Source organism: Cottoperca gobio, chromosome 13 (genome assembly GCF_900634415.1).
Source record: "Cottoperca gobio chromosome 13, fCotGob3.1, whole genome shotgun sequence".
Lineage (NCBI taxonomy): Eukaryota > Metazoa > Chordata > Actinopteri > Perciformes > Bovichtidae > Cottoperca > Cottoperca gobio.
In genome coordinates, this window is record NC_041367.1 from 17971659 (window position 1) to 17999468 (window position 27810).

Genomic DNA, 27810 nt, shown 5'->3' on the forward strand with positions numbered 1-27810 from the left:
AGCTGCACGGAAGAAATTGAATCTAAAGACTAAAGCTGTTTTTTTTTTTTTATTATATCTGAGAGTATACATATATAATGGAATAGGGTTGTACATAAAAAAATAAATAAATGACTTAATACATTTAATTGCTAAGGAAATCATGATGGGTCGGATTGTGTTCCCTCAGGTAGGGATTACTTACATTTTTACCATCAGTTTCTTAGAATCACTCTTGATAGTCTTATGTTTGTTTCACTCAAAAGAACTGAAGTAGGTCCATTTGAGTAATAATAACGTTTAAAGCTATTTGTTCATCTAGAAAAAAAAAACAGCTTTTCAAGTATATATTCAAGAATACCCATGATAGGCCGTATTAAAAAATAACATAGCTGAGGCTTTAAATAGCAGAGTTAGCCTAGATCTGAAGGTTTACTCTTTCCTCAGCACAACTCTGGAGTATATACTGTAAATGATATGTAAGGAAAGATTGAGATAATTCGTCTCTACCCTGTGTATGAGCCGAGGCATGATATTGTTATCTAAACTCCTGCTTCGAAAATGGTGATATGAGCTGGTAAATGCCACGTTGATCCTCACCGCAGATGGGCAGACCAGCCTAATTAAATGAAGGATTCTTTCAAGCATGAATATAGCTTTAAAACTACACATGGTACATTCTGTACACTTGGCATTTTATCTTATACAGGAGCACGCCTGCCTTTCTATCTCTTTTCATTTAAGCCCCTATTTCGCCATGCTGCTGAATCCGCGCACAGATTGAAAAATGCCGTGTGGGGCTAGACAGATGAGGTTTGTGCTGCACAAGGCTTGATCTCTCATTTTGAGTTGTGCTGGAGGCTGATTGCACCCCGTACTACGTGAATGATGCCTTTCTGGGTGTGTCCCAAGAGGCTGTTTCAGTAAAGTGGAGGACATTGTTCCCTTTCCCCCCACCGCCCCTGGGACAGCTGACCGGGTCACACTGTTGGCACGGTAAACAAACATGGAGTGGCATGGTGTGAACTGTCCCCCCAGGCCATCTCTCCCAGGGGGCCCGGCAACACAGCTGCACCCACCCCCACCCCTCCTATCTTTCTTCTTCACGCAGGATCTGATGCAGTGTCACGTCAAACAGCGGGCAGATATGCAGGTCACTGCCGCCTACACCCTCCTCAGCCCCACCCAATCCCCTCGCCTGTAGCCACCCTCTAACAGAGAGACAGAATTAGAAACTGTCAGGAGGACCTTGGATGTGACTGGTTGACTCCTCGGGACGCTCACAGCCTCTTATCTTTAGGGATGGCAAGAAGGCACAGTGTTTGAGAGCCTTTTTGTTGCTGCTCAGACAAGTTCAGGCAACTGTCTCACTGTGTGTTGGCCAGCTTCCATTTCATATCGCTCTCCTCATTGTAACGTCTCTTTTTCTTCCTGAGGAGTATCTCTTGTCATGTAGTATTAGGACAAAGTATTAATTTTCGCTCAAGGGAATGTGGTATACTATACAAAGCTTTGATCCCTAAATGAATGATATATATACATATACACACACGTTACCACCCGATTCCCGCTTCATACTTGGCACAGCATGGCTGTCACAAGACAGTGATTTCACCCTTTTTCAAAATATCATGCCTGTCACAAATGATCAGAGAGATTTGCATTTGCTGACAAACACCTCTGCCCCTACCTTGACTATGTGCGATGCATTCACAGCTTCAAAGCATCGTGGATTTGATGTTTGACATTGATAATGGATGAGAAGCAATTGCATCATTATTTTTAAACATGTATTAAAAATGTTCAATCAAATAACAATGTGGGATCAATGTGATATTTTCTATACCACCTGAAAGCATTTATTTTTTTCAATTTACTGTTGAATGAATTCGATGACAACATTGCCGTTCTAATTTAAGACCATGGCGAAACACTTCCACAATCAATGTTCAATGGAACTTTAATAAACTAGTTCTTAAGGAAATCAGTTTACAGCATTGGATGTTTATATATTTTAGTTTTTTTTGCTGCAGGTTTTACAGTTTATGTTAGACCCAGATCACTGTCTTTTGTTGAGTTGCATCACATTAATACAATTTTTACAAATGGTGTCAATCATCAGTCATATACGTTAACATTTTTAAAGAATGGCTTATAGTCATAGCTTTGAATTTTAAATGTTTGAAGTGTTAATAAGCAGTATGTATCTCAGTTTTAAAAAACGAGCCACACTGCCAAAAAAAGTTTCGATGCAGTCTAGAAGTTTTGATGAATATTTAAAGGAACATCTTCAAACAAGCAATTGACTGATATTGTGTGAATCCATTTCAAGCAGAAAATGCATTTTACTGTCTTTGTACTGCGGGGGATGTGTGACTAAGCATTGTATTTGTTTTGCAGTCTTTGCTGGGCGTTCAGTGTGAAGTTCAGAGGCAGCTGAAGGCCTTTGTGAAGCTGGAGCGTTTTGGTCAGATCTACAGAGCCAAAAGTGCCGGATGTCCTCAGACGGAGGACAAGAAGATCTTCGCCTCTGGTGGCTCCATCTTTGGAAAGGGGGTGAAGTTTGCTATCCGAGACGGTCGCATCAGCACTGACATTGTCAGCTTAGCCAACGAGGATGGGCGCCGCATGGCCGCAGTGCTGAACGACGCGTTCTACCTTGAAGACCTCCACTTCACTATCGCTGGGATGGACACCCACTACTTTGTCAAACTGGGCTCAGTGGAGGGAGACCTGTCCCTCATCGGCATGACGGTGGGCCGGCGCACACTAGAGACCGGCGTCAATGTGACGGTGTCTCAGGTTAACACTGTTCTCAATGGCAGGACTAGGCGCATCACCGACATCCAGCTGCAATATGGCGCACTGTGTTTGAATACACGTTACGGCAGCAGCGTGGATGAGGAGAAAGCTCGAGTGCTGGAGCTGGCCCGGCAGAGAGCTGTCACCCAGGCGTGGACCCGGGAGCGCCAGAGACTGAGGGATGGAGAGGAGGGCTCGCGTACCTGGACTGAGGGAGAGAAGCAGCAGCTCCTGGGCTCAGGCAAGGTGCAGGGCTACGACGGATACTACGTGGTTTCAGTCGACCAGTACCCTCAGCTGGCAGACAGTGTCAACAACATTCATTTCATGAGACAGAGCGAAATGGGACGAAGGTGACATGAACACGAGGCTCTGGAGTGACAGACTCAGATGTAGGACATGGGACTTCTTGCCAAAGACAGTTGTGTACATGACCACTTGTTTTTTCTTTTACTGTGCTCAACTTGGTTTTTAATATACTGTAAAAATAGAAAAAAAGAAAAAAACATGGTTGCACTGTATTACTAGAAGAGTGCCCTTCTCCTTTTGAAGATACTTTAACAGTCTTTGCCCTCCAAGTGCGGCTGCTAGAGGATGAAAATGTGCGATATCTGTGACTTATTTTTGTGACTCCATTTCCTCATCCCTGTTGGTGATTCTGTTCAAAGAAATCCAAGAGGAGTATTGGTAATGCATTATGTTCACTGGCTCACTTTGCTGCCAGACTTGCGGATTGTTATTCACAAGATTGCTCCATTCTGCCTTTTCCGCGCCTCAGCCAAGGAGATTCCTTCTCTTTTAATCACTTCTTTTTTATACTTGAAACCCTCATAGCCCCAGTCATCCATAAATAATGAGAGAGATTTCTGTTGGCGGTAGAGCCCTTCATCAAAACCCCAGCTGAACTTGTCAAAGCACCTTCATTTGGGTGATGCTCGTCCTTTTTTAGAGGAGGTTGACACTCATCTGTGGTCTTAGCTTGGAAGGCTTCAGTGCACCCTGACTGTGCATGTCGATGCCTTCTTTATGAACTACAAAATTAGCAAAACCGCTTAATCAAGCTTAAATTGTATGGTAAAGCCAACAAAGGGATATGAGGTCACTTTTTTATTTTGTGTGTATTTTATTTTTTGACTGGAATTCTTTTTCACAGGAAAAAAAAGGAAAACATTGAATCGATTGTTCTCTGCTCCCTTTTATTTGACTGTGGTCAAACAACTGTATGACTGAAGAGCCAACCCTGTATGAAACGACTATGGAATTAATGTCTGTATTAAACAACAAAGGGTATTTTACAGGAATGGGTTTGGATTACATTTTTGTTTTGTTTTTATAAATAGCTATATGAATTAACAGTATAACAAATGTGAATTTAAAAAAATGTGAACTATTGTCCCTTTTATTGTTAATTGTTGTACTTGAACAATACTTAAGGGTGTTTCAACACATGGAATAAACTATGAAAGGTGGTTTAGTTAAATCAATTACTGTGTTTTTCATTAGACCGACTACATTTAACTGATCTCTATTGCATACGAAAGGCAGTGTTTGTTTATCAATGAGCTTAAGTCAGTATTCCTCACCACAATGTCTAATCCAATAAAGCTTGGGATGAAAATATAAAAAAAAATCCAGACTACAAAAATGGAAAGAACCCAATCACTTCAGTGATACATACTGCATTAACATATTGGCTGCTGAGATAGATAGGCTTCACATTGTGTTGTGGGTGAGATGAAAGATACAAATTGCCTTTGCCCTGAGGGCTGCCCGCAGGTCAGCATCGAGAGTGCTTTCATTCTCCGGAATCGGACTCTACTTGGTCTCATGGCTGCATTAGACCTGCAGGTGTACTAGCTCCCATTTACTGACTAAAGGTCGTCTATACACGTCAACCTTGGAAATAACCCACGTGGACACATTCTAGATCCCATATGCCCGTGTCCTCCTCAGTGGAGACCGCAAAGGACAATTCTGCTCATTCGGAAATGTCATTTCATGAAAACTCAAGAGGAATCGAGACTATTTTGGAAATTGTGATTTGACTTCTGGTACTTTTTGAACTATGCCAAGCCACTACACACTTGACTTTCTTATAATTTTTCCATCAAAATATGTGTGTGTGTAGGGGTGGTGGGAGCATGATTGAGTGTCTCAATCTGTACAAATGTTAGAGCAAACAGTACACGGTAATTTTTTTTCTGCTGCTGGTTGATTCAGTGACGTTTTGTTTCCAAAAAAATATGTATGTTCAACATTATATGAATGAAGGATATTTGCATTGTGGAATATTGCACTGAGAACTGTCGCGTCATAAGACTGTATCTTTTTCTAAAGTTTTGGACTCATTTTGAGTTTTGGTTTGTTCTCAACACTGTGTTTTTAGCGCTTCTCTTCGACCATGTAAATATGAAGACATTCAAGTAAGCTGTAAATAAAATGCAAATGTAGATACCTCTTAGAGCTACATCAGTGACCCTGTGTAGTCTTAAGGTAGAAAAAAAATAAAGGGAATATTTTGTGTTTATTTTTGGTGTGTTATATATGCTGTATATCCTATATAATACAAAAACACTTTTTGTATTGCTTCATCTCAAACTGAGACGCATGATATATCATCAGATAGTTTATCTGAAAGTCACTTTGCTTACATACTTGACTGTAGATGTTAACAGAGTTCCTGCGCATCCTTAAAAAGTCTCAAAAGGCATTAAATGTATTAATCTAAAAATAAGGCCTTAATTGGTATTAACATTTAAATACTTGAATCCATGTTTCAAAAGTCTTAAAAATGTTAAAACCTGGGAATGTATGAATAGTTTTGTCTGACATTGCAACTTAAAATCTCAAAATAATTAATAATAATTGGTAACATCTTTTAATTTTGAATGTTGCTGAATACCTCCCACAGTAAAATCATGTAGATCAGGATACAGGAACCATCAACACAAATATTGTGTTTGTTCTTTGTAGATTGACAGTATTGTCTGCTAGCTAGCAACAACATGGAGAAGTGTTTTATGTTACAATAAATCTTTGGGCAAACTTGTCCCTAAGTAATTCATATTGTTTTTCCCTTGAATTTCGGTTGTTAAGTTGGTCCTAAACTCATTACGAATGACATAAAAAAATCTTAAGAGGAACCCTGGTTAATATCTATATTACACAGCTTAGAAATTCCAGGCACGTTTTACTGTTCATCTGTACCTCAAGTTTATTGTACATTAATTATCATCCTAACACATTTCATGAAACTTAAATGAGGCTAATTTGATGCAATTTGATAACGTAATATTGCACCATGTGCCATTATTAAGTTAAACATGCACTACCACCTGGTAAGACCTGCGATCTATTAAATCCTCACATGGAGTGAACATGTGGCTCGATCACCGGCACATAAAATGCAGACTATTAATAAAAACATCTACAGTAAATGTATTTCACTGTCATAAGTCAAGGGAGCCTCAAGGGATGCTGTGCAAAACTTGACTATTAATTAACCTGTCAATGTTGAGGTCCAATTCTTTGATGTTACAAAAGCCAGTGTGTTTTTAAACTTGATAACTTTGTTGAAACAATTGGAGCTCAGGGGCTAATCCTGTTAGCAGAGTGGGGTGGCTCTGGAGTTAGTGCCAGTATGTGGTGGCGGCAAGGGAGCCTGGGACATTTACAGTCGCTGCAGGCAGAGTTGAGCTGGTGATGGTCTGTTTTACCTAAGCAGACAGTACTCTCATTTGTTCTTCTCCACTTTGCATTGATGTGAGAGGAATATGCCGCTGATACCTTTTTGTGACAGACATGCGTCGTAGGAGACGATCACACCCTAATATTTGCTTTAGCTAGTTTGACTACACAAGTTCTTTTGTCAAGTAAATTTCAAATAGGTGACTCTTGTCTTCCGTGAGACAGCCTGAGCCTGGAGCCCTTACATGACTCCTGTAAAGAGGATTTCTTAACAGGGAACAGAAAGTCCTGCGAGCAGAAAGCCTGTGCAGAATGAATTCTGCTGCAGAGAGGCAAAATGTCCTTTAGCCTGGAGGACTGTAGTCTTTGGGTAAAATTTGAATAGCAATAACTTCACCTCAGCCCCTGGTGCAGAGGGGAAGTTGTCACATTACACTCTGATAATGAAAGAGGGAATTATGTTTTTAAATGTAACTAATAAGGTCTAACTAAATACAAGCATTTGGTCTAACTTTTTGGGAACGATAGACAACCGACAGCTATTCACATAACTCATAAAGCCAAAAGTTTTCAAGACACAAATGGGCCCAAATGGGCTCAAGACACATGGACATGTAATGCATGGGTAAATACTATATCAAAATATATAATACTGTAATATTTTTCTTTTTTGCCTAGAGGACAAACTGTCCTGTGATGCTGGCAGTTTGCACATAGCACCGTGCTCCATCACTGAGTGGCTGAAAGGAGGGTGAGGAAAACAGTATGTGCCAGAGTGTTGGAAGTAATGGCTGAATCACTGGTATTGATGTTGTCATTTGTGTCTGGGGTCGTGAGAATTTTTCTAATTTCTCTTTTAATCGATTAAAGCATCACATCATGATGGCTACAAATAACAAATTATGTTTTACTCCTAATGCAATTCATATTACACACAAAACAGACCAGTGTCCGTTTTAAAATGGATAATTATGTCACATAAATCAGACAAAATTAAAGAAAAATATTTTTTAACCCTTGTTGTATTTGTGTTGCTGTTGCTTGTTTATCTTTTCTGTTTTCTTAATACCCACCACTACATTCAAAGTTGAGTAACCCCTTCCAGATATATTTGAGAGGAGATCCTAGCATCATTTTACAACTACCACAGGGATGGAAGGGGAAACTTTTCTCTAAAAACCATGCATGAACTATTTCCCATTACCTCTGCCGAGGACTCTGATGCAAAGAGATATCTTCATATTGCTTTCACACTCTGTCTGTTTCCCCTCACTGATAATTTAAACACTATAAGTGTTGGATAAACACTGGCAAAGGTATTTGCTGTTAAAATCAGCAAAAAGGTTAATTCCTGCTGAGGCACAGCACACATTCCCTCAATGAAGCCTTTACGTATAGTCCAAATATAACCGCTAAAATTAAACAACTGTTGTCTCTCGATTCACTCTTTCTGTCAATCTCAGGTATTGTCATTACATGGTTGCCAGCTGCATTTTTTTTCCTGAAAATAAGCAAGAACTTTAAGGATCCCAGACTGGCTACACTTGTTCCGGTTTTCCCAACAGCCATAAAATAACTGGTTGGTATGATGCTGATGGTCCACATCTGCTGTGTAGTCTGATAACACCATATGCCTGGATGGAGAGGACAGCCTCAGATTCTGTCTTTAATCATTCAGGTCCACTTTCCCCTCTCTACCAGTTATGCAAATGGTGGACCAATCGCAACTAATCAAGCTAATGGGGCAAGGAATGGTAAACCAACTGGCCATAGAGAAATGAGGCTGAATTTTCCTCATGGTTTAGGTCTCATTTGGATGCCCACCGTGATGACAAAACACAGCAGCAACACGGGCACTCAGGAAAGTGCAAGCCTCGGAAATGAAACTGAGGTGATGGTTTCCAAAAGTGTCATATTTCTGCAGTTCATACAAAGGCCAGCGTTGCCTCTTATACAACTGACCTGTAAAAGGGTCAATGGAAAATGTGCAGTACTAGCACCTTAAGCAGTACAATGCTGCACGCTTGTAACATGAGAGGCATTATTTTCCAAAAAGGGGACTTAAGAGCCCTGTGAGAGAGCCTGTACTCCCACATTGTAGAGCAACATAACCTAACAGATGTGACCTCTGTGCTTGTGTGAGAGTAGCTCATTACATGGCTTTCAGTGTTTCTTTTTGTCATTTTCACTGAGATAAAAGTCGCCAACATAATCAATAATCCGCAAATTCACAGTCTGGCAGTAAGAAACTGCAGACTGTAACTACCAGAGGGTCTCATTCTGTATTGTTTTTCGCCTCTTTTGTGTAACATTGACACAATGATTTGCATGTCTTTAAAAATCATTTTTACACCTAAAACACCTTTTGTGAGATATAACTGAATGTAGTATGTTTTCTCCACGGTTGCTTCACTTTGTGTTACTGAGAAATACGAATTTCCAGTTTCTATTCTCACTCTGACCTCAATGGATTATGTTAAAAATGACACTGTAAGAAATGAATCCTGCCAGCACAAGGTGTCCTGCTTTTTCTGAAATACATAGTGTGTGCGTGTGTGTGTGTGTGTGTGTGTGTGTGTGTGTGCGTGTGCGTGCGTGCGTGCGTGCGTGCGTGCGTGCGTGCATGTGTGTGTGTGGTTGATGTGTACCGGACTCTAGCAGGGTCGTGATGGTCTTGATGGACTCACTGGAGGCGGAGGCCGCAGCTGCAGCTGCCATCTCCCATCACATTTCCCCTGACAGGTGTGAACAAAGGACCCAGAGAAATGTCACTGCGGCGTTTTTAAGTTACTTGGACACCGCTTGCATTCAGGAATTAAACTGCCTTTGCACATTATGCAAATCATATTGACAGCATATCTAATGCTTTTATTAGGCTAATTATGCCGAAGGTCAAATATGTCCAAAGCAAAAGATCAGTACCCACTCAAACCCGAGAGTCTGTAAGTGTTAGCTAATGCTTAATGTCTTAGGACAGCTTATCATGTAGTACTTTATGACCATGAAAAAATAGGTGTTATTGATTTCTGCCCATGACATGAGCACCAGTGACGATCAATCAGAGGCCATCCTCAATGTTTAGCACGACAGCATTGATAAATAGCAAAGATTTGGAAAGATGTGTCTTTGAAAATTGTTTCCATCAAATTTAGGAAACAAAGTGCCCTCTTTATGATACACAACAAGATGCTTTAAAACATCTACCGAGTTACCTCTCTCCATCTTGTGAGAGTGTGATGAAAGAGAGAAGACATTAATCATAGACAGAGGTTTGTCCTCAGTGGAGATTCTCTGTTGTCAAGGTTCAAACAAGGCATGTATATTTAATAGGCTTGAGCTGCTGCAAAGTAGCCTATTTAACAGCAGGCATATTAAAAATACATAAGTCAGTAGAAACGGTTGTGTATTCTTTAAATTAGTCAGCTTTCTTGATGTCGAAAGGTTAAATTTCCGTAAGGACGTCAAACCCTTCGTTTGACTGAAGTCTTTGAGTTATCTTTGTGTAGATAACTGAAGCTACTTTGTTAGAATGAGCTTCATGTGTGAACTGAGGTGATTTAAAGAGGACACATTACGCTCATGTATAGGTTCGTACTTGTATTTTGTGTTTTTGGGCGGTATATTCTAATGAGACATAGGAAAGGGAGCTGAATCTGAAATGCTTGTTGAATCACATGTTTTCTGATCAAGGCTGCCCACAAAACACTGACTGGGTTGTTTTATTTCACAGACGGTGAGTAGGCACTCCAGAAACCCAACTGTATGTGCACAGGCACTACAAAAGTGAGTTTTTCAATAGGTCCCCTTTAAAATTGTTCTGTCACAAACCTTTGGTGGAGGAATAGCTTAGATCAGTTTGTGCGAGTTTGATTCAACTGCAACTTTACACTGATGGGAGTTTTGGATGTGTGACAGTCAGTGAAGTACAGACAAAACACAAAATCAAACCCAAACTGAGGGTGAGATCTCATACTAAATAAATATGCTGCATTACCTGTCTTTATGCCTAAAGTTGTGTAATTTAAGACCAATATATAGTGAAGCTATTTGTTAAGTATTTTTTGCACCCAAGACAAAGAGGGACAATGGTATCCTCCACCCACACACCCCCCGTCTTGGTGTGGGGCTAAGTCCCCAAAGTGCTCATTGCCTCAGGCATATTCTTATTGCCATCGGCACGACTACGACGAAATATCTATCCGTGTCAGCTGTTTAACAACTGCATTGCCAACCCGACTGCCCTCTTTTGTGGACTATGTGCAACCACCCAAGGACAATAATATAAATATAAATACAATTCAATTAATTTGAAGAACAAAATAAATATTAGTGTACTTTTGGAGAAACCTCTGAGTTTTCCAGGCTCAAAAATATGTAAATATTAGAGGCAGTGATTGGATAAATACTCTGTGATTGATATTGTTTTAGAGAATAGAAATCTATGTGTTTCAGTCATTCTTAAGGGCTGCAGTAATACTGTATAGCAAAGACTTTTCCTTTGACCTCGCTGGTGCTGAGTGTTTTCATTTTGAAATACAAAGCCTGAAGACGGTCTGACAGATTTATTTTGGTTACAGAACCTTTGTGCCTATTACGAATACTATTATGTAGATCAGCCTTGGGAAATGTATTTCCACGTTGTGCATCTGGATTGTGACACGGCTGGCCTCTCATTTCATTTACCCATACAAATAAGCCTGCCAGTCCAAATGCTTTTGAGTTGTATATTTTTTTTTTCACATTTCACTGAGAGACTTGTTTTCTTTCATATTTTTTCCAACCAAAAAACTGATCAATTGCTGAACTCCCTCTCCCCCCCCAGACACTCACTGACACACACCACCACACCGCTGGCAAAGCATGAAAGCACAATGACTATTGCTGTCAGGGAAAGAAATTATTTAACCTCAGGTTTTCATAGTCACTTCCTATTTGAAAGATCTTTCTGGAAGAGCTTGAATGCTGCCATTGTGTGACATACTGAATATCATTTAGATTTGAAACAGGAAGACAAAGACAGACACACACAAAAACCTTTTTATTGGATGACTCACATTTCTATGATCCCTCCTGGTTTATGTGGAGTTTTTATACACTGTTGTTCTACATGTGCAAATCCATTGTTTATTGGCAAGAAACCTCAGACCATGTGCATGCAGTGGAGCAGAATAAAGATTATAATTCTAATGCACACTCCTCAGCTCTCACCGCTACGTATCAATTTGGCTACCGCACTTGCAAATATAAAAAACACAATATTTATCTTTCCAAGACACTATAATACAATACAGCTGATTTTTTGGCACCCGTTAAACAAAAGGAAATCAGTAATAGCTCTGAGTTTTGATAAGTGATGTTCAAAAAATGCTTTTATTGGGAAAGGGGGATGCTGTCAAAAATAATTAAATCTGAATAAACATCCTACATAGAAGGAAGAAGAAGCAACTTTCAAGAGTAGCAGCTGGTTCGTTTCTTTGTTACTTCCCCTGACTGAGCAACATTAGCAACATGACAAAAGAAAATGGAACTAAATTGTGAAATGAATAAATAGATCAACAAAAAGTTGGCATTTCAAAAATCTAATTGGCTCTAGAAAGAGTTTGATCAGAAAACAATGTTCACTGAACAAACCAGACACCGGCTCTTCTCATCATGACATAATGTTTCAGGAGTAGCACCGCTATAGTTCCTGCCAACTCCAGGTAACGCTACATGTTTTGTTTGATCAAATAAAACAAAATATGGTATTTCAGTCTCTTTGTTGCTGCACGACAAAGGTGCTTGAATGGGAATTGACTGCATGAATAAATCAGATGCAGCTGGAGGACAGTGGCGTGCTGTAACAATGGAAAGAGTTTTAAAATGATTTTAACTTAATAAAATATTCTCCACTGCGGGTGTACTTTAGTGTGATCTTTTTTCATTATGTTCAAAAAATTGCCTAAATCTGTAGACGTGTAAAGACGGCCTCTTAGTTTTGAGGGATAGTTCAGGCAGGTCTTAAATGTTCTATAATTAACACAACAGCATATGGGCACAGGCCTTTGTTTTCATAAATACACAAAAAAATTGAAAATGCTTTGGTTGAATACCCTCATCTTCAGTTTGATGCAGTGAGCGAGTGTAAGTGAAAAGCCCACATGGAAACCCAAGACATCACCATTCATTGCTTGGCTAATTAGAGGGTAGTTGGTGTGTCTGGATAAACTAAAGTAATTAGTCATAGATTTATGGGTTGGACGTCTGCTGAGACAGCAGTTGCTAACTTCCATGCCTTGGATCAGCCCCTAGTTATGCTGCTATAGACTTAGACTCCCGGGGGACACCTCCCTGCTCTTCTCCTTCTCTTCCTCTTTCCTCCCCTCCCTCTCCCCTCCTCTTCCCTCTCTATCTGTATGCATTTATGTAAATGTATGTAAATGTAAATGTTACTAACACAGCATCCGGGGTATCATCCCTGGAGTTTCTGTGTCTCTCATGTGGCAGGTTGCCACTGATAAAGTTTACGTCAGGATCAGGAATCGTGGCTGCGCCTGCTGCCCTGGTCCTGCTGGACCCCGGGAAGCCTTTTTGACATTTTCCTGGATTCATCCAAACTTTCTCTTTTTCAACACATTATTTTCTGTCAAATGTTGTATTCGTACTATGTGGTTTATCCTGTACATATGACATCTATTGCGCGTCTGTCCGTCCTGGGAGAGGGATCCCTCCTCAGTTGCTCTCTCTGAGGTTTCTTCCATTTTTCCCCCTTTAATTATGGGGTTTCTTTTAGGAAGTTTTTCCTTGTGCGATGCGAGGGTCTAAGGACAGAGGGTGTCGTAACCTGTACAGTCTGTAAAGCACACTGAAACAAATGTATAATTTGTGATATTGGGCTATACAAATAAATTTGATTTGATTTGATTTGATCCACTGAAAGAGATTATTGGCTTTGTGAAGAAGAGGAGAATGCTCTTTATTGTGACTTAATAAAGTATATAATGTCTCCAGAGCGGGACAGTAGGAGGACAGTGTGTTCCAGTGCAAGTAGAAGTGCCTCAATATTATCTAACTTTTCAAACCGCCCTTGACAAAGAAAGTGAAGTGCTCCGGGTGTATCACACCGGTTACTTCAGCACTCTGACCTTTGTGATTAAAAGTACATCTGTCGGATATTCTCGCCTACAGAGGAGCCGATGTCAAACTAGACCTGCTGAAGTTTCCCAATTCAAATAACATTGTGAGTTAAGGCCAATAATTTATGTTTACTCTACTGCAATAGTGCTTTGTCATCAGGGATGATACTAGTTATCATTCACTTATCATCAGATCGTTCCAGCTTAAACGGAGGAGGTAAATGCAATAAATCAGCAGGGGAAGGACACGTTAATGATAGGTATGTAGGAATACTCCAACACAAACAGAAAATAACAGCTCTCACTGCTTATTTGTAGTTTGCTGTTAGTACATTGTTGATCATTCTGTTGGCATTCTTGAAATAGTCCAGTGTCTGGTTGAATTGAAGGCCCTCAATACAGAGCAGAATTTGGTTAAAAGGCTTAATAATATTCTGCGTTAGCTGTCAGTTACTAAAAGGCAGATATTTTTTTGCTGATTTGGCCAATTGTTTTACAGATACAGTTTACTAGCACAACAAAGAGACAAAGAGACAGACAGGCATACACACAAACGGATGGATGGATATATATATACTGACATAACCTCTCTGGAGGAGGTAATAACTATGTGCAGATAAGGTAAACTCTGTCACTACACAGCACTTTTCAGTAATGTTAGGCAGCAAAAGATGTCCTGAAAGAGTTGTAAAATCTTCAGGTGGAGCTACAGATCATAAAAAATCCCATGGCAGGCATTTTCCCTTGCAAAACCTGACTGGAAATATATAGCATGAGGACATTTTGATGAGAAATTATTATGTGCTGAATGTTTTCCAAGTAATCTCAGTGGAAGTCTGTACTCAGGATGACAATGCGCAAGGTAAAGGAAAATACTATTTTTAATGCTTTAATGGGTTTTCTATACAGATAATTAGAAGGGTTTTAATATTTAATTATGACGGAAATTACACAATAAATGCTCCATGTACTATGTAAATATCCCGACACAAGGTAAGAAAATAAATTCATGATTTATCTGGGGTGACCTAGATATAGCTAGAGTTCTTGCATCACAATTGAGAGTTAACATTTAGTATGATTTGTGCAAATGATTCTGTAAATGAGGATACGAGAGCTCAATCCTTACTGGAAGTCCAATTACAGAACCTGGGGGAATGAAGCAGAGCCCACACTGTATTCTCCAAAAGGTGGCACTGACAAGGGATGCTGCCATAAAGGGCAGCTAAAGAGGAGATGAGAATTAATTATTTCATTTGACTGTGGCCTGTGTGTGTGTGTGTGTAGATGAGAATGACACTGTGTGATGAGGTACAATAGTTTGATATCACTTTTCTGCTTTTCTGTTTTGTCTCATCTATTCTGAGCCTTCTCAGTAGAGTCTTGTCTTTGACTACCTCCAGTGAAAAAAAAGGTTCAAGAGCCAAACTGTTTTAAGGTTGAAGCTGTGATATTATATATAGTTGCTCCTAATGGCCCGACTCTATGTCCTCAGCACATGAGGGGAACTTCCTTTCATTGCAAAATTGAAGCATGACCAAATACCCCAAATCTGTCAGTGTTTCTTGTTTGACTCTGAAGTTGTGATTAGTACTTTCAAAATGTATTTTAACCCGGGCCCTGTTCTTCAATCGAGCTTAACTAATTCAGGCTAACAAGTAGATACCAGGCTAAACTAATACGGTTTAGTCTCGTCTAATATGGTTCTTTGAAAGCAGTTTTGGGATTGATTTGTACATCCTGGATGAAGTTATCTTGAGTAACAGTGCACTCTTATTTTGAAATAAAGGAAACATTAGTGGAGAGTTGAAACCATGAACAGCATTTATATGATTGGCCGATTGTTGCTCATATTAGGTAGGTATATGAGGTAGGTGCATGGAGAACTGCCCCAGCAGGCACTGAGGCAATATATTAACTCATAATCTGTTTGTGTTCCATGTGTTTCATTTTGTTTGTGCTCCACAATGGTTCCACACTTTCATCACTGTTTGTCTATGAATGATGTTGGTGCATGATGTGTGAGGTTCTCCCCATGGACTAGAAAAAACTATTTTAAGTGATAATCTTACATTTGTTATGAAATGATGAAAATGCAACATATTCTGGCTCCATTTGTGTTTTTAAGATTAAACATATTTTAAATTGATGCATTTTATTCATTTTCATTTCATTTAGTTTTATCATGTGGAAGTATAGATATGTTTTCATGATGAAAATACAATTGTGATAATTGCAGATCATGGTCATTTTACAATAACATATATATTCTCATCTAAATTCATTATTAAAGCGAGCCATTTGTATTTGAGAATGTATGTATGTGGTTCACTGTAAAAACATATGGGTCATCCAGCTGGCTGTCAATAAGCCTGCCCTACAGCAGGTTTGGGTTTAAGGACTTGTTGCTCTGACAACAGTTCCAGATATAAATTAAGACTAAAGCATCACCACCCACACTACTGCAGGGTTGTTGCTTCCCAAAATAAACATACTCTACATAAATGTTGGGTAACGATTTGATAGTTCAGCTGTGAGTCAGTGGTACAATATGTCATAGAAAGCAATGCTGTCACACAAATGTTATGTGACACACTGCAGCATGAGAACAATAGTGTAATCAGACACTAACTAGTAATACAACTAATAGGGCAGTACTAATAATAGCCTACTGTCTCACCCCGCTCCTCGACAAAGCGTCTCAAATTTCAGCGCATTATTTGATAGTTAAAGCCCACACCTGTCTGAATATTCCCACACCAATGACCTGGACAGAAAGCTTGTCCTCACTAAATATTATTGCAGCTCTTAAGGTGAGCGCAGATGGAAAAGTCCAGTCTCCAAGTATATTACATTATTGGTATTGCACAATAACAATATAGTTAAGGATGTGAGAACAAACTATTAATTGTTATTTTTGCCCAGTAACATAACCCTAGATGTTTACTCAAGACTGTCGATCAGCTGATGAATGCAGCCCCTCCTTGTGCCCCAGCTGGAAGTGATGCTGATGGTGAAATGTTTTTTATTTAATTTTATTATTTTTCTGATTAAGTGAAGTCAACTAGAGCCTCTATTAGCCCAATGCCACTTACTCTGATGTCCTTCACCCACTAGTTACTTTAACCTGTTTTATCCCATTACCTTTTTAGAAACAGTATCATATATATGTCCTCCAGCCCGCTTATACCAACAACAATACCAACAATGTTATTAAAAGTAATGGACTCTTTTAGGCCCTACTTGCCTTCTGTTTTTAACAGTTCCTTGTCAATGGTTGTGCCCCTGATTATTTTAAAACAGCTTGTGTGAACACACTGTTAAAAACGTGGGCTGGATCCAAAACTATTGACCAAGTTCCAAGTTACCTTTTGTATCTAAAATTCTACAAATAATAGTGTCCAAGCAATTTCACTCTGCAGTGGAAAAAAACACAATTTAAAAAAAAGTTTCAATCTAGGTTCCGGAAGTATCACAGCACCGACTGCAGAATGCCATGCTCAAGGTTACCAACAACCTTTTAATGGCTGCTGATGATGCCATGTGCTCAGTCCTTGTACTCCTGGACCTTAGCGCAGCATTTGACACGATCGATCACACACAGCATCCTGTCAGAGAGACTGCGGCACTGGGTGGGGATATCTGGTACAGCTTTAGAATGGTTTTCACCTTTAAATATGAGGTTCCAGCTGTATTTAAAGTATGTCGTGTGTTCCAACATAGTATGTGGATTTTGTGTACGTGAAAAATGCCTGGATGTTTACTAGACTAGCAAGAATTATGAGACATTTTCAACCGTGCTAAAATGCATTGCGGTTTAAATAATTTACTGTTGGATAAAAATAATTACGAATGATGGCAAGTGGCGTTCAGGTACAGTTAAGAGGGAAAACACGTAAACTCACATATATAATGTACTGTAGAAAAGGCCATGAACAGTCTGCTGGTAATGGCATACTTAATTGTTAATTTAGTAGGCAGTATGCTGTACATACATATTGAGTATGTATATTGTAATTTTGAACACAGCCCCTTTTCTTTTGTTAACTATGGTGTGCCTCAGGGGTCAGTTTTGGGACCAATTTAATTTTCTTTATGCATGCTTCCCCTTAAGCACATTATTCATAGACATGGTGTCCCTTTTCATTTTTATGCTGATGATACGCAGATGTACCAGCCCGTTAGATCCACAGACCCTGGAAAGCTGAGTTCACTCCTTTTGTGATGCCAAAAACGAGAAGTCAAAATTTTTATTTAGCAGAACTCAAACAAAACAGAGATACTTATCATTGGGTCCAAGCACATGGCAAAACAAATTCTGCCATCTGCTGGCTCCCTATTGGATCATATGAAGCCTGCAGCACAACAAAGCTTGGGCAATCCCTATTTCTTTTTATCATGGAAGAAATATCCTCAAAATAGGACCTCTCCTATCATTTAAAGATACAGAGAACATTTTACACACTTCTGTCTCATCACGGATTACTGCAACAGCCTTTTTACCTACCTGAACCAAAGATCTATTGATTAACTCCAGACTGTACAGAACTCAGCTGCCAGGCTTTGAACAAGAAGACGCGATCCCATCTCTCCTGTTTTAGCCTCTTTACATTGGCTCCCAGTATGTTTTGGAATAGATTTTAAGATTTTACTGATTACTTTTAAGACTCTTCATGGCCTTTCTTCCTGCGATATCTCTGACCTCTTAGTACTTGAGATCCTTGAGCAGAGGTCTTTAGTCTGTTCCTGAGGCCCGGCTGAATGCTAAAGGGGACGGAGCGTTTGCAGTCAGGGCCCCAAGATCCTAGAACCATCTGCCAGAGGAAATCAGGTTGACTAAGTCAGCGATCGCCTTTATGTCCCTTCTTAAATCACTATATTATGGGAGCTCCTTTCCTGAGTGTTTTTATTTCCTTTGTGCTTTAATTTATTTCTTTTAAAAATGTATTTCTTTTTCCATTCTCATCTTTTTCTTCACTTCTTCTTTTTTATCTGTTTTCTTTTAAACCTGATGATTTATGATTGTCTATTTTATTTTTTGCCTTTGTGAAGCAGGAATTTTGCTCCACAGTAACTCGTCAAGTTTCAATCATAATAAGCAATTTTAGCAAATACAAACTTTACAGAACACTATATAGAACAGCCTCATAACTTTGAAGAACTTTAACTGTAAGCCAAATTACACAAAAGTGGTAGCAAATCAGGCTCAGAACTTTGTGATGGACATTGTGTGGCTCAATATATCTTAATACACCTTAAACACATATCGTATATATTATAATTACCTTAAGAGTGCAACCCCAAGAGGACAACACTTTTCTTAAAGAGGCAACGTCAAACCTGATGTCAAGCAGTCCTAATTTCCCATGTTGAGAGTTCTGATATTCTGCAGAGTGCTCTGCAAGGTTCCCTGCACAAATTAGGATTCCAGCTAATGACCCTATTTTTATTATTGATTTATCTGTCAACTAGTATTACAATTTATCGATGAATTGAGCCTTTAAAATGACATTGACTAGGGAATTTTTTTCCTAGAGATCAATGTGAAAATTACTTGTTTTGTTTCACCAACACTGAAACTCTGAATATATATTCAGTTTACTATTGTTAAGTACAGAAGAAGCAGCAAATGCTCACATCTCACAAACAGAAACACCTATTTGGTATTTTTGCTCTATAAATAAATGTAATCTATTAAAACAATTATTAACTATTAATCTTTTGTTGATTAACAACGAATCGGTTTATCATTTCAGCACTAGCATACATTTACTAATTTGATATTTTACAAATATACAGTAGGAAACTGATCCCCTTGTGAAGGCTGAACATCATTATTTCCAAACAGGTATATTCTTGAGCACTGTTAATGGATATTGTGCCTAAACTTCAGACTATTGAAGCTGGTCCATTAGATATCAACCCACACAAACACAGTACTCTGATAGTAACTGGAGAATCATAGGTGAAGCAGTGCAGCAGCCCAAATCTCTTTCAGTAAGGGTCGTTAGTTCCTTTTGATTTGTTTTTGGCCGCCTGTCACCCAAACCCATTCCCTGAAATCACATCACTATAATGGTCTAATCAGCACTTAACGAGCCATGTAACATAAAATCGATGCGCCCTTCTATTTGAGAATGCAGAATATTTGGAGGAGCTGATGAAGGCTCGTGGAAGGTGCAGGAGATGCTGTCGATATGATGCTGTCGTGGGTGGACAGGCAGACCTGCTGAGGGCAGAGGATGCACTTGCCCTTTCAGTTCAGTGATCCTCCTGAGATCCAAGCTTTTACAGCAAAATCCTTGGTTTTGCTGACTAATCAAATATTGATTTTAACAAGTTGTTAAGCCCAAATAAGGTTGTCAGGCCACTGCCAAACAACTCCCCTACCTGTAGATGCTCTAGGAGCAGAGAGCTAATTCTCCCATGTAAAGTATCATTTGACTTCTCTTCTTGATTCATTATATGTAAAGTAAAAAGAGTAACACTTGATGATTATTTTAGTCGTGCAACAATTGTATACAGGCAGCAGAGCATACTGTTTTCACTTTGATTCATGTGGTTTGTGGGGGAGGTGGAAATATTAACAAATGCAACACGCCATCAAGCATCACTCCCACGTGCAAGTTGTCACTGAATGTGTCAAGCCTGCAAAAAAAGGGGAAATTACAAATCAAGTTATAGATAAACACTAGGGGTATCTCAACCTCGCTGTTTCTACTGATGCGTAGAAAACAGTTCCTGCATGCAACCTGAATTTAATGTTGCACTATCTGCTGCAGATGAAAGCCAGCAGGTCTTTTGCATTATTCTTGATAGAACTGCAGAGAGAACATAACAATGCCAGCTTGTTTCCATTTGAGTAGGCCTTGGAGCTGCAAATGAATAATATATTGGAGACAACTCAGGGGTAAATGAATAAATCTGCAGTAGGTGGAGATTTGGAAGGAGCGGAAAGTGTCATAGAGCTACAGTACTACCTTGTGGTAAAGTAAGATATTGCACATTATGATGGCGGAAGAGAGGGAAAGCAGATTTCAGCAGTATATTACTCCAATAATACACTAAATTGAATTTAGATATATTTCCTAAAATGGGTATTTTTTGTTCATTTATACAAACATCATGACCTCAACAAATTCCCCATTATGTTTATCATTCCTGTCAATGAATCTGAAAATAGATTTGTTCTGCTTCCTATTAAGATGAGACCATGTGTATAATTGCTGCATCCATGCAGGAGATAATTAATATCAATGACCCTGCAGACTTTTCAAATGCATCATGTTGGGTTTAATGATGATGTGTCATAAGCAGCCGGAGGTGGAGACACCCAGCTCTGTGTGTGCTGGCAGGCCCAGACCAGGGGCTCCAGAGCTGACAGGCGAGTCTAGGTGAATAATTGTCTATGGCATCTTATTACATTGCTGGCATGATCTGATTTACTCCAGCAGCAAATGGTGGGAATGGACCCAGTGTCGTTGTGGGTATTGGATTAACGAGGTTTACGCACAAATGGACCTCACACTGACGGCAGATACATCATGTAAGATTAAAGAGGATTTCCATGTGGTTGTGATAGCTGTTCTGCTTGCTTCATTACGTTTTTGAATCTCTCCATACGTGTTACGCTTTAGTGTTGAAAATATATTTTACATTTTCCCATTGTATGTAGCAATTTGTTTGGTTGATGGTCTTTTGTATTGTGGCCAGTGATTCTGATGAGAAGTTTGAACATGCATCAGGGCATTTGTCACAATTTCACACAAAGAAATATTGCTTCCTTAACCTAACCTAACCTACCTGACCTACTGTTGATGGACAGTGACTGGGACATTTAAATATAAATGCTTCTTACAGAGCAGAGAACAATTTGTAATTATTTTCATGCTTTTGTTTTTTTCCTGTAGGCTATATCATACAGTTATATTCAGTCAAATTTTGAAATCAGAAGTAAGACATTTACTGAAAAACTGTAAACACTGAATGTTTTTCTCCTTCTAAATGATTTAAAGCTTCCAGTTTTTAGTGATGCATCACCTGCATTCTGCACAATTATCATACTATTGTATTAAATATGTATCTATAGTCTTTTCCATGAAATAAAATCTCATAAAACATAAAATAATAAAATTATTGCAAAACAAATTTAAAGTAAACAGTGAAAATATAATCCTAAATGTATAATTTCCGTATAAATGGTATTGCGGCGCTAACATGGATGTATAATAAAATGTCCATGGGCCCTTAAAGGAAAACTACAACTCCCTGGAGCAACAAAAGGACTGCTGTGAGATACCGACATCTGATTGGTTCTTCGTAATACACGTGTCTGAATTGGACGAATGGCGAAAGACCCAAACAGGAAGTGTTACGATCAGACATTCACACAACGTGAAAGTCAAGTCAAAGCAAAGCGTTAAAAATACCTTTGAATTAGTTGTTTATTGTATCTTCAAGTTGTGGCAACATGTTGTGCTTTTAGCGGTTTTTGTGCCTCGAAGTGCAGCGTTCGTCACGATGCTCCAGGCTGCAGCGAAAACGTTTTCTGTTGCAACAACCACCTCAGTATCTCGAGGAATATCGTTAAGTATTCAAAATTATTGTAAGAAGACACCAGCGAAACTAAGAGTATCCGAAGCAGTTACAGGTGCTGAAATAGGAGCAAATGTCAAAGTCCAGGTAACATTCACGCTTACTTCAACCACTTGATATGTGTGCTGACAACTGTCCTCCAGAAACATGCAGCTTAGTTTAGCTAATGTTACACCCATACTAACGTCACTGTATGTTCTTGTATGCCCACTGTATTACATGCATAGATCAGCTACTTTATATTAATCCTTAATGTTACATTTAGCCATACTTAACCAATTCCTTCCCATAGACTATACATGGTGTGATCAGGAAAAATGCCACAACATTTGTTCTGATTACATACTTTGGGCAAGTATCTAATAGATCACGTGGGAAATCACCTCTTTCATCAACAGTAAAAGCAATAGCAATTTCTTTTTAAATGAGGGAAAACAATTAAATGTCTTCCCTTTTTTTAATTATTATTCTGCATAGGCTATGTGTGCATATCTGTGATATTCCACTTGTTATGAGTTCATAGGTACCACATACTTGATTGTGCTACTTTATAGATACAACCATTTATTATCACACTATATTTAGTCGTTGGGACTACTGTTTTTTCCTAAAATATAATAAATAAAAAGCAGGAGTCCGATGTGTTCAAAGACTAAATATAGTATGTTTAAAACAAACTTGCTTTTCAATCAAATGGTTTGAACGGTTTTGAAAATATCTTTAGATTTGTGATAATACAAGCCCAGAGAACACTTCCAGCAAAGAAAACGCTACATTTCAGTCACAAGTTTAACGTTATATTTGCCTGGATTATTCCTAGCATCTGCTGTTAAACCAGGTGTACTCGTAACTGTACTGTTTGGTAAACTAATGTCCCTCAATGATCAGTTATGAAACATTCACCGGACTCCCATCTAGCGCTTTATGCACCCTGAACTATGACGATGCTATACTTAAGTTTTTACACTTTGCTTTCCAGATATAATTGCATATTGATAACACAGGGAAATCTGGGTTTGTGAACATCACATACAAACAAAAAGAAGATATTTCTGTGTTACCAGAAGGAACAGTTAAGTTAGATTTGTTTTTCTGTTGTAGGGATGGGTTCGCTCTGTTAGACCTCAGAAGTCAAATCTCTTCCTCCATGTGAATGATGGGAGCTCTTTGCAGTCATTGCAGGTCGTCGCCAGTTCAGAGCTGAATGATCCGTAAGCACTTCGGTTGTATTTCCTGTACTGTGCAGTTTTAGGTGCACATACTCAAAATGCACTAACTGTCTTCCATTTTTCCCCTCAAATGAAGGTTGCTCACATTTGGTAGTGCTGTTGAAGTCACAGGTACTCTAAAGAAAAGTCCACAACAAAAACAGTCAGTTGAACTGGAAGCAGATCAAATCCATGTAGTTGGGGAATGTAACCCTGTGGTAAGAAAAATACTCCTGAAACATACCACACACACACACACACACACACACACACACACACACACACACACACACACACACACACACACACACACACACACACACACACACACACACACACACACATTACATCTCATCTATGTGATAACTTTGTGTTCAATGTATAGGAAATATAATGAAATATTGTTGCTTTGTCTTCTTGCTTCAGGATTTTCCCTTCAAAATCAAAGAGAGACACGGACTTGAGTATATTCGCCAATATCCTCATCTCAGGTGTAGAACGAATGCCTTTAGCTCCCTGTTGAGAATACGAAGTGAGGCCACTACAGCAGTTCACTCATATTTCAAGGTGAGAACATGAGTGGATGAGTTTTTAGTAGAATGCAGAGCAAGACTTTTGTGCTCATTATTTTATTCGTATTCTTCAGGAAAATGGCTTTGTGCAGATTCACACTCCAGTCATCACCTCAAATGACTGTGAAGGGGCAGGGGAGCTCTTTCAGGTTGAGGTGAGTATCTTCCTCATGTGTTTGCAAATGATCTTCAAGTGAAAGGAATACTTCAATACACTCAATTTGAAAATCAATTACTTAACCTTATTTTTTAAAACACTTGTTTATGCAGAAGTGCATGTTTTTGTGTAGTAATGAGCATACGACTGGATACATTTGACTGATACTGCATGAGTTGTGTGAGAGTTTGTAAGCAGATGTTTTCATATAGTTTTGCTGTAGTTAATAGCAGCCCTTTGCTTCTACCACAGCCACCCGGCCTAGAGAATGAAGAAGATGAGCACTTTTTCTCTGTCCCAGCCTTCCTGACTGTGTCTGGTCAGCTTCATTTGGAAGTGATGTCAGGGTAAGATAAACTGTATGAATTTATCTTCTAGTGATCCTCTGCACATATATTTTTTTATTTGAATATCCTACTTGTATGTTCTGCCTCAGAAAGAGACACATGAACATGCACTGAAGAGCATTTCTAATTATGCATCATCACTCAAACTCTTCCAGGGCATTTTCTAGAGTTTACACATTTGGGCCAACCTTTCGTGCAGAGAACTCCCAAAGCAGACGCCACCTGTCTGAGTTTTACATGGTGGAGGCCGAGGTCTCCTTCACACAGTCCTTAGAGGATCTCACCAAGGTACACGATGTCATTGTCAGAGTTTTTTAAATTAATTTTAATTTTTTATATTCACAACTCACTTTTCACATTGAACAGGTGCTCTTTTATTAAATAAACTAAACGCTCATGTTATTGATCTAATTTATGTGCACGTTTCAGTGGGTACTGTCTACTTTGCGCATTCACATTCTGTCCTCCACTCTGTTTTGCGAAGGGCGGGGCTTTGAAACACTGATTGTCCTTAAATACAGTTGTGCTCTGTGATATCGGGCAAAGTAGCTCATTGGTTAACATGTTTTAGTCCATTAACTGTTTTTCACTCGACACATTTCTTTGCATACAACAGATCGATTTCTTACCTTTCGAAAGCCATTGGTTTCTACTCATTCTAGCGTGCTATGAAAATAAACTTTCAGGATTTGAAGTGCATTGATATGTGCTGTTGCTTTACATACTTGTGGGGGGAACACTTTATATGGAGCATTACAGTTATCTGGTAAATCTTTATAAAACAGTCATCACAGACTGGATCATTCTTTAAACAGGTGGATCTTTGGGGGGGGAAAGGAACTGATGTCACACCACATCAATTTCTGTCTAGTGAAGTTCAAATTGTACACTTGCCTTATGTGACTTTTAACGTTGCCCTTATGCACAGTTGCCCAGAAAAGCTTTAATTATTAAACCGGGCCCTGTTCTATAGGTCATGGAGGACATGTTCAGATCTGCCACGGAGCATGTCTTGGCTCACTGTGCGGAGGATGTGGATTTGTTTCACAAGCATGTGACTCCTGGACACAGGGTGAGTACTGAAGGACACTTATTTAACTTGGGTACATAACCTGGCTCCTCATACCAACCAGACACAATTGCATCCGACAGGAAACCGTAGACGCTATGCTGAAGAACAGATTCCCTGCGTAAGTGTCTGATTTTCTAAACATGGCATATGGAATTTCAACAGTTAAAGTGTTGAAGGCCTTGAATTAATACTATCTCAATCTACATTCAGGATCACATACAGTGAGGCTATAGACATCCTAAACCGCAGCTCTCAGAATTTTGCCTTCCCAACAGACGTGAGTGCCGATGATTTATTTTCACCCTCACAGAACAGACGTGATGAAACCTCTACTGTATGTTTGATACAAACTATCATTCCACACAGCTCCACATTGACCTTAGCTCTTCTTTCCTACAGTGGGGCTGTGACCTTCAGACAGAGCACGAGAAGTACCTGGTGAAACATTGCGGCAACATTCCAGTCTTTGTCACTGATTATCCTTATGATCTGAAGCCTTTTTATGCAAGAGACAACCAGGATCATCCTAAGCATACGGTAAGACGTCGTTGCACTGTTTAAAATGCAGGATGAACCAATGATTTAACCACTCAGTTCCTTCCTTGTATTGTCAGTTAGGTAATCGCAGCGATTTGCATATCTACGCTGACTCCGACTGTCGTTTGTGTGCAGGCAGCTGCAGTGGACCTTCTTGTGCCAGGAGTTGGAGAGCTCTGTGGGGGCTCGCTGAGGGAGGAGAGGCTGGATCTGCTGAGGGCTCGGCTTGAAGAGTAAGAACATATACTCCAGGTTTATTGGAAGGCCCTTGCTATTATATTCAGACTATGCTTGCCAATATATGCTTAGTTTCTGTAAATGTATTTGTATTTTAATTCATTGAGATCAAGCATAATCCCAGAAGTGTCCCACTGCGCGAGCTGGAGAATTTCAAAAGGGATTTAGTGGTTGTTAAAAATAAAAAAGCAGTTTTCAATGCAACCTTCCTACAACCTACAAAAACAGATATCTTCTGTACTCTCGCCACCTCTCGGGGAAACCACGAGAAAGATATGGATTTCAGATGTTAAAATCCAGACTAGGGGTGTCGCAATGTACCGGTATTGACCATAAGCGTGATATTAAAACATGTAAATAGTTATATCATATTAATAATGCACATATGATGCTATTGTGCAAATACTCCAGCACCTGTAATTGCAATTGTAGATGGTGTCATAATATCACTATCGTGAATTATTTTTGGCCCCGATAATCATTTAGTAAAAATCTGATATGACAGATTAACTTCTTAAAATGGGTTAGTAGGTTTTTAAGACCCCTGATTTACCGCACATACAGAGTGGTAGGAAAACATACATTTGCCATTTATATATATATATATATATATATATATATATATATATATATATATATCCATCATTAATTTATTTAAAAGAACAAAACCGAACAAATAACATAATAAATATATTGTAAACGATGAAAAATTGTTATTGCAGGTTTTACTGACAGTTTCACGTAGCTGTCAAAGAGAAACCTTTGTCTCATCTGTGGCAGTGAGACACTGGCTGTCAGCTATTTAAAAAAGCAAAGAAAGTTAGTTTTGTTATTTGCACATGGAATGATAATGCATGAAAATCACGCTAGAGATGATTTATTGTAGGTCTTGAGTTTGTGATGGTACCAAAGCCCCTTACATTAATTATCTTGCTTTTCCAGGGCTGGATTAGAAGACGCCTACAGCTGGTAAAAATATTTACATTAACAACATTTTAAAATAAACATCTTTACACACCAACAGAGTTGTAATGACATTTTTATTAATTTGCAGGTATCTGGATTTGAGGAGTTTTGGCTCCGTCCCTCATGGCGGCTTCGGACTGGGATTTGAGAGATATTTGCAATGCATCCTCGGTGTTGACAACATAAAAGACGTGATTCCTTTCCCTAGATTTTCCCATTCTTGTGTTCTATAAAACAGTTCCAGCCTAGTCTGACAAACATCCAATAAATAAGATATTAAACATTGTTTCTAAACACTTGTGTTTGAATATTATTAGTTCTTAAAATACACCTTCACCTGTAATATGAAAACAATGATCATGGGTTTTTGAGATGGCTGTCGACATGGAATTTAATTAAAATGTCTCATCAGTAACTTGTGCATGACTTTCCAACAACGATTTATGATAAAGAATTTATTTCATCCACTGTTTATTTTTCACCAGTACTCAGGGAAGAATTTAGTTACATTAAATCTATTTTACCTTTCCTAACTC

General features: G+C 39.0%; 2 protein-coding genes across 2 annotated transcripts in view; both read left to right on the plus strand.

Annotated features, from left to right (window-relative positions):
* Positions 1-4250, plus strand: part of tenm4 (teneurin transmembrane protein 4) — a 141786-nt gene extending 137536 nt beyond the window's left edge. Inside the window, 1 exon segment of the mRNA XM_029445930.1 lies at positions 2380-4250. Within this exon segment, the coding sequence (XP_029301790.1) occupies positions 2380-3138 (759 nt within the window). The 3' untranslated portion in view covers positions 3139-4250.
* A 17656-nt stretch (positions 4251-21906) lies between these two features.
* On the plus strand, positions 21907-27572 carry nars2 (asparaginyl-tRNA synthetase 2, mitochondrial). The gene is made up of 14 exons (XM_029446425.1): positions 21907-22265; positions 23280-23389; positions 23484-23604; positions 23813-23953; positions 24033-24113; positions 24368-24462; positions 24618-24750; positions 25436-25534; positions 25615-25652; positions 25745-25811; positions 25934-26071; positions 26207-26304; positions 27251-27277; positions 27363-27572. Exons 1-14 carry the CDS (start codon positions 22104-22106, stop codon positions 27505-27507), a joined length of 1455 nt encoding a protein of 484 aa, XP_029302285.1. The 5' UTR covers positions 21907-22103; the 3' UTR covers positions 27508-27572.
* Positions 27573-27810: the final 238 nt, after the last annotated feature.

Excerpts from the sequence above, each read along its gene's own strand:
- nars2 (XM_029446425.1), top strand. The coding sequence starts at position 22,104 with ATGCTCCAGGCTGCAGCGAAAACGTTTTCTGTTGCAACAACCACCTCA. Across the intron at positions 23,390-23,483 it reads AGTTCAGAGCTGAATGATCC|GTTGCTCACATTTGGTAGTG; the intron begins GTAAGCACTTCG and ends CCTCAAATGAAG. Across the intron at positions 25,812-25,933 it reads ATTTTGCCTTCCCAACAGAC|TGGGGCTGTGACCTTCAGAC; the intron begins GTGAGTGCCGAT and ends TCTTTCCTACAG.